Source organism: Chenopodium quinoa, unplaced genomic scaffold (genome assembly GCF_001683475.1).
Source record: "Chenopodium quinoa cultivar QQ74 unplaced genomic scaffold, ASM168347v1, whole genome shotgun sequence".
In the NCBI taxonomy this organism is placed as follows: Eukaryota; Viridiplantae; Streptophyta; class Magnoliopsida; order Caryophyllales; family Amaranthaceae; genus Chenopodium; species Chenopodium quinoa.
The window spans coordinates 23,249,718-23,265,384 of NW_018742204.1; the positions used below are offsets into that span (position 1 = coordinate 23,249,718).

The 15,667-nt window shown below is 36.7% G+C and overlaps 3 protein-coding genes across 3 annotated transcripts; 1 reads left to right on the forward strand and 2 right to left on the reverse strand.

Moving 5' to 3' along the window:
- Positions 1 to 766: 766 nt before the first annotated feature.
- Positions 767 to 8,111, reverse strand: LOC110724691 (2-oxoglutarate dehydrogenase, mitochondrial-like). The gene is made up of 9 exons (XM_021904140.1): positions 7,959 to 8,111; positions 5,932 to 7,543; positions 5,485 to 5,711; positions 5,020 to 5,352; positions 3,434 to 3,680; positions 2,527 to 2,655; positions 2,219 to 2,434; positions 1,797 to 1,920; positions 767 to 1,477 (listed from the first exon to the last, which is right to left on the reverse strand). Exons 2-9 carry the CDS (start codon positions 7,498 to 7,500, stop codon positions 1,242 to 1,244), a joined length of 3,081 nt encoding a protein of 1,026 aa, XP_021759832.1. The 5' UTR covers positions 7,501 to 7,543; positions 7,959 to 8,111; the 3' UTR covers positions 767 to 1,241.
- A 4,109-nt stretch (positions 8,112 to 12,220) lies between these two features.
- On the reverse strand, positions 12,221 to 13,739 carry LOC110724701 (glycine-rich protein 2-like). The gene has a single exon (XM_021904151.1). The coding sequence runs from the start codon at positions 13,273 to 13,275 to the stop codon at positions 12,553 to 12,555; it is 723 nt and encodes a 240-aa protein (XP_021759843.1). The 5' UTR covers positions 13,276 to 13,739; the 3' UTR covers positions 12,221 to 12,552.
- Positions 13,740 to 14,551: 812 nt separating this feature from the next.
- Positions 14,552 to 15,616, forward strand: LOC110690467 (glutathione S-transferase T3-like). The gene has a single exon (XM_021867345.1). The coding sequence runs from the start codon at positions 14,552 to 14,554 to the stop codon at positions 15,614 to 15,616; it is 1,065 nt and encodes a 354-aa protein (XP_021723037.1).
- The last annotated feature ends 51 nt before the right edge of the window (positions 15,617 to 15,667 follow it).

The following is a 15,667-nucleotide window of genomic DNA, read 5'->3' on the forward strand; positions in this document are numbered from 1 at the left end:
TTGTTTGTTCTTGGTGTTAAGCATTCAAAGCCTATGAAGTTGTTTTGTGATAATCAGTCGGCTTTGCATATTGCTAAGAATCCGGTGTTTCATGAACGTACGAAACATATAGAGGTAGATTGTCATTTTGTTCGTGATGAGTTGATAAACGATAATATTTCTACTTCATATGTTTCGACAGGTCATCAGTTGGCAGATATTCTCACCAAGGCTCTTGGTCGTCAACAGTTTGGTTTTCTCTTACGCAAGTTGGGCATTCGTGATCTATATGCTCCAACTTGAGGGGGAGTATTAGAGTTGGTTTTGGTGTATTTATGTTAATATTGTATTTATGTTATGTTTATCGGGTTAGGAGTTTTAGGCTAACTAAGTTTCCTTATGTATTGTGTATATATATGTGTTTATGATCAATACGAAAGTTAAGCCGTTTTCTCAACAATATCCTTGAGTGTAACATTTTACTTTATTTTAATGTAAAATCTACGTATTTGAAATTGTTTTACAGGTGGTAATGTTATTCTAATTTTGGAAATTGGTAACTTTAATTCCTTAAAGGGTTAAGTAATGGTTTTTTGCCGTGTCATAAATTAGATTTTCCAATAGCTATGAGATGATATGGGAGTAGTAGGGTACGTACGACATTATTATTATGTGTTACTCCCTTTGTTCGATTAATCCTTACAAAAAAAGGTTGAATTAAAGTAGAAAAATATTAAAGGTACTTTTACTCATCGAAAAATTTTAAGAGTACTATTGTTCATATAAATTTTAAAAATTACCTCCGTTTCATAACAAGAAAAATACCCCCTCTTTTATAATAAATAGTTACTGCAAACATAGCTCTTATTTGGTTATCCCTACCAATTAAGGGGCAACGCGTTTTACAAAAAAATTGTATACATGGCCAAAAGACTAACAAATTTTCCTATTATAAAATATTAGTACTCCGTATTGGCCTTGTACATTTCTTGAAATACGTAGTAAAAAGGATCAAAATTCATCAAATCAAGAATAGGTTTTAGACACCACCAGCTTTCTCCGAAGAACAATTGCTACCAAGAAAGCCAGAAGGTCCATGTTTTATATGTATTTGATATGAAATTTCTCTCTGAGAAAATCATAACAAATAACAATAACCAATGGGTTTTCGAATTATTTTACTGCACAAAACATTTGGAGAGACCAAATATGCTCTCTCTTTTCTCAAATTTGGTCCATCATATAAAAAATCAAGCAGAGGCTCATGGGAATGGGATTGGCTCTGGTTGCAATGCCTTCTGCACGAGCTCGGTCTGTTCTTTGCTATGAACTGAGATAAAACCAGTAGCAGTTGCAGCAGATGGAAGGCGCCCAACATACTTAATGTCATCAGCAGTTCCTCTATTTACAGATTTCATTGCAGTACATAAACGAGGTGCAATGTAGCTGTAAGCGCCCATGTTCATTGGTTCTTCCTGACACCACACAACCTCAGCATCTGCAGTAAATATTGTAAGTTAAAACTCTGATGCAACCAAAATCTTGTTACATGCAGCAGGATCTTGTCCACAAAGTAAATGCAGCATGAATTAGAATGTGGAACGCTTAAATGCCTGAAACTAGACATGTCCAATGCTCCAAAACAAAGTTACACCAACAAACCCCTCATCAAGCCATTGTGATGGCAAGTTTGAGTCATCAAGATATATACAACCAAGCTTTCGATGATATATGGACGTTTACAAAACATTAACAAATAAAATATACCAGAGTAACCTGAGTATAATGCATGTAACCAAACCAATTTTGAAACTTACTTGGATACCGAATCAACTCTCGCTGGACAAGGTCATATGGGAAAGGGCAAAGCTGCTCCACTCTACAGATGGCAACATCGCTGTTATTTTCTTTCTTCCTGCGTTCGTCAAGCTCGTAGTATACCTACAAATTTTCAGAGTGAGGAACAGTGACTGTACCAGAACACCAACATAATTGATAAACTTTAGAACACATGCCAGTGTTGCACAAACTAACACGTCTTCAGGTCAAACACTGGCCCATGACACAATGAACAAAGAGAGCAAACATATTAAACTACTCCTAATTTCTTTTACGTCAACCAATATTGTTGTCCACATATCTGGCAAAAATTGCACTAACAAAGATCCTAAATCCTGCTTGCTGAAGCAAAACCAAAATATATGATGCTATATTGTTGACCAAAGTGAAAAACACTTACTTTCCCAGAGCATAGAACCAAACGCCTAATGCCCTCCTCACGATCCGAGTGCATATTCTGGTCCTTAATGAGACGCTTGAATCTGGTTCCTTGTTTATCAAAACCAGGATGACCCTGAACATCATCGAATTCAGAAAGATTTGATTTGCAATCTTTGTGACGAAGTAAATTCTTGGGTGACATGACAATCAGAGGTTTGCGGAACTCCCTGTGTATCTGAATAACAAGAAAATAATATGAGCAAACGGAACTACAAAAGATCTATTTCACAACATTTCAGATTACAGGAGCTGCTAAAATGCACTCACCTGACGACGCAAAACATGGAAGTAATTAGCAGGGGTTGTGACATTGACAACTTGCCAATTGCATTCCTGGATTTGCTTCCGTTGTGTGGGTTCCATCTCAGGTATGACATAGGGGTTGTCATCACTCATCTGAAAAGAAAAAATTTAAGCACACTCAGTCAGGCTCAGCTGACTTGCCAAAAGCTCAAATCACAGAGCTAAAATCTTCCAAGCAATCAAGTGCCATTACATGAAACAAAGCAAATATATCTCCAAACCTACCACCCCCTGGTGAAATAGAGTAAAATGAAAATTGAGGGATGACCCATAAATACCCTTCCAAGGAGATGGTTATGCAATGACCATTCTGACTCAAAGGACCTATTCATACATGAACAACAATGTAGTATATCAAACAGATAAAGGATAGTTTTTTGACATGCTTAGATCAGTCTTGGACAAAAGCAAGATATGCAGTTCAGATCACAAAGCTTTGGAGCAAGATAGGTTGGGTTCAGGCTCAGCTCAACCACATGCACAACATTTAGCTCCAAATTATGCTTTTACTTGCAATTAGATCGAAGTTTCTTAAATCTGGAATATGTTTACCAGAACCCATATTCAATTATAAGGACAAAGTCTACTAGTCGACAAAATCAAGCCATTTTTTGTCAGCAAATTGAATGGTGCCCTTACTCAAAACTCTACCCATGATTCATAGCACAGTGAATGAACCACTTGAAACATCGCCCTAAAACCTAACTCCCCACTCATGCCAATAACAATGAAATAAAATGACAAATTCTTCCATCACTCTGTGATACAGTGTTGAGGATCTTCAAAAAAAAATATATACCTCTAAGTTCATATATATGGCAAAAGCAGTTCATGAGGTCCACATAAAGCTTCTTTAAGTAGAGAGTAATACCTGTAGGAAACGTTCCAATCGTGCACTTGAATGCTCAGGTCCTTGACCATCATATCCATGAGGAAGTAGCACAACAAGACCAGTTTGCCGCAACCACTTTGCTTCCCCACTGCTCAAGAACTGATCAAAAATTACTTGTGCCCCATTAGAAAAGTCGCCAAACTGAGCTTCCCAGAGAACCAACGAATTGGGATTTTCCATGGAATATCCTAATTCAAAACCAAGAACACCAAACTCTGAAAGGGAGCTGCACCAAGAACAAAAATCAAAATATTAGAATAGGATTAAGTAACTGACAAGTCTTCCGAACGACTTAAAACCTATAAAGGGTGGGTTCAACTGAACCCACAAAATTCTTAAAAATAATATGCAAAACTGATAATGAAGTTTGGTTCAATGGTCAGGGTGTAGAACATTAATCCTTTATTCTTCTTTTGTTCTCCCTTTATAACTTTTCCTCTCCATATCTCTAAGTTTTTGTTTCTGTAGAATCATCCTCACTTCTAAAATTCCAGATCTTAGAAGTTTCACCAAACTTGAGACATCAATATTCAACCCCAAAATTTCGTTAATAGTATAAAAATTCATGTCCCTACTACAAGGTACAGTATCTTCCTTTGTTTCCTGACTTTTCTCTTCCCAAATACGGGATTTTCCTATGAGCTATGACCTATGGAAGAAAAGTCATGTAAGGTATATTCGTAAAATTTTAATTTCTTCAATTAAGTCCAACTGATATGAGAATAATTTGTTGGATGTCATAATCAATTCAATTTGGTCGTCCAAACGACTTTGAACACATGTGGCTCAATTCCTATATCTTCCACCAAGGCCCGGATATAAGGGCCATGACAACAGGGGGGGGGGATTACAACAGAAAATAACAGTATTACAGAATGGTTTATATAAATGAGAACAGTCAGGTCATTATGTTAAAACAGTATTTATTAACAGTACAAACAGCACCTCTGGTTCTTCACATAAAAACTTGCTTTCTCCAAGGATCTTGTTCTTTCTCTAGTTTGCTACTGTGATCCTATAAACCTATCTTAACCCATCAATTGATGACTATAAAACTACAGGTTCTATAACTCTTAGGTTGGAAAGAAAATAAAAATTGGCTATATTGGCTAAGAAATTTGAACTAAGGTTGACGGGAGAACAACATGCCACAAGATGCAAAGTTAGAAAAGGCAATTAAAGACAACTAAGGCTCCTCATAGAAAAGACGGGTAAATGAAAATTTAAAATCGCCCATAGTATAACCCAGTTTTGCATGAATTTGCAAACCATTAGATCTTATCTCTCGTGAAGATAAATAAATTTCTGAAAAACTTTTCAAATATGTTTACTGACTGTTTAATTTTCCAGAACCCAGAACTGTAAGATGCCATGGTTTAATCCTTAAGATTCCATCCTAAAATGTACCCTCTAGACTTCAGAGGCAAACTGAATTAAGTTTGGCAGAAGGTAAGTTAAATATTTGCGTGCTCAAAAACAAAAGGAAAGCTGTCACAAGTTCAATCCAAAATAGAAATAGTTTGCATTAAGTATTGGGTGCAAAGCCAGACTTGTAAAGAGCTCACCTGTTACTAACAGTAAACATTTCGTCATTTTGGTTGATATTGACATGGTCCAATGGGCAGTATTTTTCTCCAGTTTCTTGATCATGGAGTACAGAATGCCTATGGCTAAATGTACCCCTCTCAACATCTTGACCGCTCAATCGTACATGATTTCCTTCAACTAGCAGAGTAGCAAAGGCTAGTGCTTCTCCAACTGCCCAATCAATGCCCTCCCCAGTTTCAATCATCTGAGCACGTTGCTCATAAATCCTTTTCACTGCTTTGTGTGGCTTAAATGTTTCGGGAAGTGTGGTGATTGCCTTGCCAACATTTTTCAAGATCTCTGGTTGAACCCTGGAGAAAAAAAAAAAAAAAAAAAAAAAAAAAAAACATGATTCAGAATGACAATTCAAACAGTAGTTAAGCACAAGTGCCACATAGACACCTAAAAATTTATGTTTAGAAAGTCCATAAAAGAATAAGTACCCAGTGTTACGGATTCTAGAGAGTTGCTCGGGTGACTTGAAACCTAGCCAATAAGCAGAAAGCCACTCCCTCTTTTTAGCCACATGATCCTTGCTGGCATCAAATTCCTCATTGAGGATAGTTATAACCTTCTTTTGGATCTGATCAATAACTTCCTTTGACATTTCCCCAGCATCCAAAACCTTCTTCTTGTACATTTCAAGAGCAGAAGGGTGACTTCGGATGACCTGTCAAAAAATAACCAAAGGTAAGAGGACAGCCTTCTGTGATTCTTTCCCTTCTTCCACTAATCCTCTTCCAATGCAACAGTTAGGTATTTGATCGTCTATCTCTGGTAGTCTCAACTCTCAAGTACAGCAGTTTCATACAAAAAATGAATGCAAGCTAATATAGTTAACACCAAGAAATATACAACCAGAAAACAAACAAGTTTTTTAACAGACTTACCTTATACATTTTTGGTTGCGTGAAAGATGGCTCATCAATCTCATTGTGACCAAATCTACGATAGCAAACTATGTCGACCACAACATCTGAATGGAAGGTTTGACGCCACTCTGCAGCAAGCTCACAAACATGAACCACGGCCTCCAAATCATCCCCATTTACATGAAAAATAGGAGCATTCAGAGCTTTTGCAACATCAGTACAGTATTGTGATGATCTTCCTGCCGTTGGATCAGTTGTAAAAGCAACTTGATTGTTTACCACAATGTGGATAGTACCACCAGTGGTATAATTTGGAAGAGCACTAAGATGGAGTGTCTCATAGACTACACCTTGTCCAGCAAAACTGCCATCACCATGGATTAAAACAGCCATATTTTTTGTCCTGTCAGTGTCATTTGAATAATATTGTTTAGCCCTTGTTTTCCCAACCACAACTGGATCCACAGCTTCTAAGTGACTTGGATTGGCAACCAATGAGAGATGGATCCGCTTACCACCCCTAGTAGGCCTATCATAAGAAGTTCCTAAATGGTACTTGACATCTCCCGTTCCTGTGTAAAGCCCAACCTCATCTGTAGGTTTTATGCCACCACTAAACTCACTAAATATCTGTCGCAGTGGTTTTCTTACAACATTACCCAACACATTTAACCTACCCCTGTGAGACATTCCAATGACAATATTCTCAACCCCAAGATCCGCTGATCTATCAAACATCTCCTTCATACCAGGAATAAGAGTTTCACAACCTTCAAGACCAAACCTTTTAGCTGTAGTCCATTTAGTTGCTAAGAAACTCTCAAACTGAGTGCTCCATATAAGCCTATCCAGCATCACTTGACGCCTCTCCTTGTTATATTCCATTGGTGTAGGGGTCTCAATTCTGTCTCTTAACCAGTTACACTTCTCACGATCAGCTATATGCATATACTCATAACCAATGCTTCCACAATATGCCTGCTCAAGACGGTTAAGAATATTTCTAAGAGTCTGAACAGGACGATTCTCAGACAAAAACCCGGCCATCCTCCATACTCCAAGGAAGAATTCACGATCTAGGTCAGCTTCACTGAATCCATGAACATCCAGATTCAAATCATCAGGAATCGGTCTTTGCTCCAGATCCAACGGGTCCAACTTGGCCTTAAAGTGACCATTAACTTGGTAAGCCCTCACAAGCAATAGCAAACGCATACTTTCCTGAATAGTCTGCCCCGAAATCCCTGGTGAAGAAGCGGCTTGGCCAACAAAGTTCCTAAAGAAATTATCCCAAGACTCATCAACACTGCTAGGATCAGCTTCCCAAGCTCTTTGTAACTCCTCTAGGTAAATACTACTGGTCCCATCAAGGAAACTATCAGTAAGCCGCGAAAGGGGCACAGCACGCGGAACAGGAGCTGCATTTGGTTTTGAAACCGTGCCATGGAAAAAACGGGACTGTGAATTAACAAAATAGCGGCTTTGCAATTCAGTAGATCGCGCTCTAGACACGTAAGAACGCCCCTGAGCTACAGCCCTCCTAACAGCAAGCTTTGCTACAGAAGATCCAGCTCGGAACCAAGCCATAGCTTTGAATCACAAATTCACCAGCTTAACAAAGCATCAAACCCTAGACTCCAACATCAAACCAAAACTGTTGTTACACAACTAAAAATTTGAACATCACATTTACATACATAATAATCAAAAATCAACAAAAATTGCATGATTTTTTCCAGTTAATGATTTAATGATGAAACTAAAACAATACATTTCATAATAAACCAAGCATTGCCAAAACGAATTATTACAAATCAAAGTTTTAAATTGTAAAAGCTAATCATATCCATAAATTGATAAATACGGTAATTAATCAAGTTCGTCAGAATCGTAATTTCATCGCCAATTGTAAGCAACGAACAAATTCTCAAATTCTCAAAAAAAAAAAAAAAAAAAAAAAGGCAATTCGTTGATTAAATTGAAGAATATAGCTAAGATTTGAATTTACAGAAGATGAACAACGAAAATTAAAACAAAATGAATACCTGAATAATATTGGATTTGAGTAGAAGATAGTAGATCGATAACCCTAATTATTACTCCGTAGATTTGTAGAGAGAATTCTACGAACTGGAAATGGGCGAAAAGTGCATTGAAAATGCTTTTATTCACAGGAGAAGTTACGGAGTAGTGGAGTACCCTTTTTTAAAAAAAAAAAAAAAAAAAAAAAAAAAAAAAAAAAAAAAAAAAAAAAAAAACTAAAACTGGACAGGTTAAATTTTTTTGTGGCAAATAGCCAAATAAATTCTGTATTCTTATTGGTGCACGACTGAATGGATATTCAACTAATTCAATGTTAATTTTTGATTTTTATTTGATGATTAAATGAACTTTTTGTTACATCTTGAACTCTTGAAGCCAGTGGTATAAAAATTTCTCAATAGAGAGGAGGATTAAATTTTTACTTTCTAATGATAAAACGTTTTTCATCCATTTCAAATTAAAATTTGATGCTTCTTTTTAATTAAATTTGGGTCTTGTCAATGAATATTACCTTAAAAATCTTAATTTTGCAAACTCTAAATCAAGTAGTTTCATTTTTGAAATACTCCGTATTGTTTCTTCAAAAAAAAAAAATCCAAATGTTGTATTTGCAATTACTCTCTCAGTGTTTTAATAAGTGTTACGTTTCTTCTTTTTTTAGCAAAAAACTACTTTAAATATTATATCTCTCTTCTCTCATGCTCCCCACTCAAACTCACAACTACTTTCTATTATTACATATACTTCTTCTCGCATTCATTATTTTTCAATAAACTATTGGTAATTACAAGTTCATCTCGGTGAGAAACAAAAATTGTGTTCTCACGAGGGTAAATTGTCACAAAAAACTTAAGTGAAGGGGCTTTATAGTACTTACTTAACTTGACAGTTAAAAAAAAGGACTAACGGAAGCCCGGACTTTGCCTAACGACTTTATGTTTATCGAAACCCTAAAATCGAGAAAAGGAGAAGACAGAAACGAACGGTGGTTTAGGTGCTAAGTTTGCCTTCGTTCTCTTTGGTTCTTTTGTTGTTCATCGAGTTGCTGGAATTCAAAGTCGCATTTACTGTTATGAATCGCAGAATCGTCGAGATATGTGGAATTTGATCTGTACATTGGGGCGTGTAGTTCGTAATTGCATAGAAATCGCAATTGAGGTAAGTGTAATCACATAGAAATCGCAATTGAGGTAAATGTAATCGCATAGAAATCGCAATTGGGGTACTACAAAGGGGATGAACTCGAGAAAAAAGGAAAAGAACTCAACACGGGGGGGGGGGGGGAGAAAGAGATGAAGAAGGGGGAAAACAAACGAAAGGAAAAGATAAGCAATGTTTTCACACCGTCAAAGTTAAAGCAAACGTCGTGAAGTAACGACTAATGGGTCCCACTTTTCATAAAATCATAAACTATAATCTGATCCTACGTGGCAAATGAGATAAACACCTAAAAAAACCACCAAGATCAACCTGGGTGTAATAAACTATTAACCCCAAAATCTTTCTTTTACAATTTTTAATACTTCAACTACCCTACTTACCTCTTATTTTATTAAAGTCAATTAAATTGTCTAAAACTTTATGTCGGTCAAATTGTAATACTTATTAAAATACGGAGGGAGTAGGAGCTTTAGTACCTCAAGAAGGTATTAAGAAGTGTTACTCTGTATTTTCAAAACTAATCTTATTCAACAATCATGAAAAAATCATTGCACGATTTTCAACATTACGCATAGGGCTTATGTGTTTTGCATGCATATAGGAGGGTAGTTTGAGATTTGGTGGTATATTTTCTCTCTTTTAATGGTACAGTGGTACATTTTTTGTTCTACTATCCATGTATAATGTACCATTAAAATATAAATTATCTGAATAGTATTTTTATGTACAATGCATATAGTGGTACTTTTTGCCACCATATTTTTCATCACCGTTTTTTCTCATGTACCCATTATTTACAAAAATATCATCTTATTTACAACTTGCAAGTGAAATATATAGGGCCATGCGCCAATACTTTTCCCCTAATTTCATGATGGTCACTTTTTCTAATGTTGTTAGGAGGCAACTAAAGTCTAAAGCAACAAATTTAATGACAAATTATGGAATCATCTTTGCATACTTTATTAATTTAACCTCTATATGTAATGATTTTATTCTCCTGTATCATCTGAAAGAATTGAATTAGTTTTATTCTAGATTAAAATTTGAATAGTTAAAAGTCAAATAGATATGAATATGAACATTGATAAAGTCAACCATGTTTTGAGTAATAAACTCAATGGTTAAACAAATTAAATCAAATTAGTAAAAGTGATAGCATATACCGTGTATTAGTGCTTTAAACCTCAAAAAAATTGTTTGTTTTCTGAAAACAGCAGGATGCTCTGTTCCTACACTCCGGAAATCAGAAATCAGGCAGACTAAAAACAGCACAATGAACTACCTATTAGGAAAAAACTAGAATAAGAAATCAAAATAAACCACTAGATAAACCTCCAAAATCTTAAATTGGCATCAAATAGAAAAATCTGGAAAGGGAACCTAAGATAAAAGGAGAGCTTTGAATACACCTCGGAGCAAGTGGACTTACGGCAATAGAAAGCAACAATTACTTCAAAGATCAGCCATTGGTAGTAATTCAATGATTCAGAAGGCGAACAAATAATCAATCATCAACCGACATCTGCTAATCAAAACCTGTCTAAAGGGCTATGATTCCTAGTTCCTTCCAAGGGTACGGATGAAATCAAGACAAGAAATTATATCAGACTCAAGTCTTTCACCATCCAACTGCAGCAATTCGATTAACAATGCTCGTTATGACTCCAAAAATATAGAGGATTGCAATAGAAGACAGCCAAAAGTTAAATACATTTCCAACATCCAGCAGACCAAGTACTAACTCCTTTGATACAGCAGACACTTCTATCCCCAAAGCAAAGCCAGAACAGTAATTAACAAGATGAACAAAACCTGAAATAGAACAGGGCTACTCGGCGCACAGGCTATAAGAACTTGAAACAAATCACAGAGACTATGGGAAGAAAAGAAGGCCCCATTAAACATAAGCACACCTAATTAGCTCTCCTAAATGAATTAACTCCCAAGATGCTACCAGAGTGACAGAGTCTACAAATACATAGATTGAGAAGCAGAATGCAGAAACACTAAATGAGTGGCAGACCGTAGTCTGTATATACTATATAGGCCTTTAGGGCATGCCAACAGACAATTTAATCCTTTTTATTTTTTTTTATTTCCAGCAATGATGACTTTCAATTCTTAACATAACTAAAAAAAAATGATCAACAATCTATGTCCAAAAAAAAACTCCCCAATCATGCATGATGCATCTATGTCCTCCGATTAAAAAGAAGACAAGCTCAGAACACCAACAATACTGATGTCTACTAGCATCAAACAGAAAGATGGCATCAAGTGCTTGGAAAAATTAAATAATAGATACCGAACTAGATAAAAAATAAACCTTCACCAACTGATCAATGAAAAAAGACCAAAAAAGAGGAAGAGGTGACATTCCATGACTAAATCGGCCAAAGCCAAAGAAATAGTTCAGCAAAACTAGACATAATTTAGACTTAATCTGACTGCATTCAGAACAAGACATTACTATTTGCTCTCCATAGAAAGCAGAATTTCCTACATCACTGGTTGCAGCATTTGGTTAAGATTCTTAGAATAAACTGGTTATAGGTCTCCAGTTCAATTATCATTGAATCATCTTAGGAACAATCCACGATGTATTTATATCACTTGGCTATCTCAGCACAAATCACTTTTGTTGTTTAGCTAGACTACATAATTTAAATTAACCAAACATAAACTCTTGGATTCAGCAAATCGATTATATAACCTTCCCAGCTTCCTAAATCTCGATTAAAGATCTTCAAAATATATTACAATCCAATTTCACAAAATTTCAATTAGTAATCAAGTATTTCTATAACTTTTTATCAAGGGCTTGAAAAGATTGTACAAAGCCCCATTATCATTGTCCTGTCCCTGACAATCCCAATCTAATCTTAACAAATTCGTCAATTCCATGGTTACTGAGATATCAACTTCTGATATTGATTCAATTCTACGCAAACTTTCAGCAAATCTTATTATAGCACAAATCCAACTCCATAATCCAAAGATAATACGGAGTACAATGCCAATTTGCATACCCAATTCCATAATACAACGTTCAAAAATGCAATTGAAAAGAATTTCAAAACCCTAACACCAAGATAATCGATTATAGAGCACATCGAAAAATTTGAATCATGAATTCATGATTAAACATACTGTAAACCAACCATAAAAACAACACAATGAAGTAACCAAAAGATCATGTATACCATCCGCAAACAAACCGGAAAACATCAATGTCATCGAAAACTCCAGTAATTAGGATATCAACATTTTCCCACTCAAGTTATCCTATGTATAACCAACCGAAAAACAGGGGGAAAACAATACTAGCATACCAAAACAAAACAAAAAAATTATGATAGTAGATATAAGTATTTTTTTTTTTATACGAAACTAGAGACTAAATCAAGAGAAGAGATAACACTGTACGTTTCTCTAAGCCACGTTAGTGCATTCCCTAGCAATATGCCCTGGTTTCCCACAACTATAGCAATTGCCTCCGCCGCCGCCACCCGATCTCCCACCAGACCTGCCACTCTCCTGACGACAATCCCGAGCCATGTGTCCGAAAGCGCCACAATTGAAACACGCCCCATCACCACCACCACCACCACCACCTCCTCCTCTTCCTCCTCCACTGCCGCCTCCGCCTCGGCATTCTCGGGCGAAATGCCCGGGTCGTCCACAATTGTAGCAATTCCCAGCTCCACCGCCGCCACCAACGCTGCCACCACCGTAACCACCACCGTATCCACCACCGGAATTCTGTTGACAATCACGAGCAAGATGACCAGGTCGATCACAATTGTAACACCTTCCACCATCAGAATTGCTGTTCCTCTGCCAACCGCCATTAAAACCACCTCCACCACCACCGCCGCCTCCGCCGCCGTTTGATCGGCGACCACCGGAGGAAGGAGGAACAATAGAAGCACCGTCAGGTCCAGTAACATCGACGGCTTTCGGCTTGTCATCAGAGCCAACAGCGAAGGTGAATTCGACTGTTGCACCTTCAGTTAAAGTACGATAACCTTCAGATTTGATCGAAGAATGATGAACGAAAAGCTCTTCACCTTCATCCTCAGGTGTAATGAAGCCATAACCCTTGCTATCGCTGAACCATCGTACAACACCTCGAGATCGATTTTCTTGCGCCATTGTTGAAGAGAGGAAGAAAACCCTAACCCTAGAATTACGAGATTTTTCTGAGTGCGATGAGAGAGAATTGATCGGGGTTGATTTCAGTTTATATAGAGACTAAAACCCTAGTGGAGTTTGGTTATTTTTTCTAGAAAATTCTGAAAGTTGGGTTTTATTTTTTTTAATGTGGGGTAATGTAGGGTCAAAGACTGGGCCCATAGAATCGTCTATTGGAATTCTTTAAGCTTAAGTTTGACGATTTATTTGTTTTTTTATGACTTTTTTTTTTCTTTTGCAATAGTAAGGGATGACTAGGATGAGTTTAGCTTCATGAATCTATCATCCTACCATAAGTGCAATCTTGTCCTCAGAGCAGCGTTAATGGTGAACATTTTAATAGTTCACAATGAGTGAACAAATAAGGTGGTGGCTTAATGGCAAACTCTATAATTGTTCATGATGAGTGGTCATGCGTTCGATTGCAGGAGCGAGTAGCTGGACGAAATAATTCGCTGTGGGCCCCACCAAAATTTTCCACTGATATTCATACAAAACGACGTCGTTTTGCTTATTAACGGGCAGAAAAAAAAATAGAAAGTAGCGGCTGGGAGCGCGCCACTTGACCCAGCCGCTGCTTGACACGTGTTCATTGTTTTAAATAAATCCGTTGTAATAATACAACGGATATAATTTACAAAATACAAATCAAAAAAAAAAAATTACCAACGGCTCTATTTTTTTCCCCTCTATAAATAGACACCCATATTGATATACTTTATTCAACTTTGAAAATCCATTTCTTTCTACTATATTTTTCTCTTCAAAAATCCTCTCTATAATTACCAATATTATTATTATTTATACCAATATTAATATTATTATTGTTAATATTATTTTTAATTATTATCATTAATATTATTATTATCGTTACTATTTTTTTTTATTATCGTTATTATTTTTAATAATAATATTATTATTATTATCGTTATTATTATTATTAATATTAAATTTTTATTTTTTCCAAATATAAATTATAATTATGGATGCTAATACCAACCCCAAAACAAATAGAAAGCAGAAAAAAAAATTGGGTCAAAATATGATCCCGAATCAAGCCAATTTTCCTCCAATTCACCCAAATTTTTCACAAACACCCACAAATATTCCCCATAATTTTTCTGGAGTGTATCCTCAAATACCCCAGTCAAGTTGCCCATATAATCCACCAAATTTCCCTCAAAATTTTAATTTTTCTCAAAGCAGTTCAAATTTCCCACATCCATCCATGATACCAATGGGTTACGGTGAATATGGTGCTGCATCTGGATATTTTCCGTCACAAAAACCGAATCCCAATATTTGGGAATCGAGCAATGTCTTATCTGAAGAAGATGAGGCAAATGAAGATTGCGAGGATGATGGTGAGGGAAATGAAACTCCTTCCCCCCATCAAAACTTCACTCAAATGTTACAGCAACCACTCCAATCAACTCCGGAATTTCGTGTTGGTTGTTCAAACAATAGAAGTTGGTCGCGACCAGAAACTACGACTCTTATATCCGCCTACATGAACACCAGCACCAACATAATTATCGGCACAAATCAAAAGAAGGGTCAATTTTGGAATAGAGTCTTGGACGCATACGATGCTGCCAGGGAATCGAATCCAGTTGAAATATCCCTACGAACTATTAGTATTTTGAAGGGAAGGTGGATGCGAATCTCTGAAGCCATGTTAAAGTGGTGCGGAAGCTATGATAAGGCCCGGAAGCGAAAGGGAAGTGGCTATAACGAAGATGATGTTATCCAAGAGGCCCACAAAATCCATGAGAACTCGTTCGGACGATTCACCTTCTACGAGGAATGGATCCAAATTAGGAAGTTTGACAAATTCCGGTCTTTGTTGGACCAACAAACATTCAAGCCTTCGGTGGGACGTCCACATTCAACTCCACTGACGGATGAGTCTGTAGGGAGCGGAAGTAGTGGGAAGAGGACACGGGATGAGGGTGACAATTCCTCACCTACCACACCGACCAGCGTGGGTGTCGGTGATGAGAGAGTAGCTTGTGCTGAAGGAATTAAAAAGGCTAAGTCGAGGTTGAAGGGTAAAGCTCCATCAAGTGAAGCATTTAAGGAATTAGAAACATTCAACACCCGATTGCAGCTATTTGGGGATTCGATGAATGTGTCAAACGAAGCAGAAATGAAGAGGCTTGAAATACAGGAGCGCAAGGAGGCAAGGAAACAACGGAAAATTGAGCTAGAACAACATAGGATCCACTGGGAGCAACTAGCTCGTCTAGAACAGAAAGTAAACCGAGAACAGTGGGAAGACAAAATGATAGTAATACTTTAGAACAAAATTAAAAGTTTCACTAATGATGCTTAGGCATTGTAATATTCATTT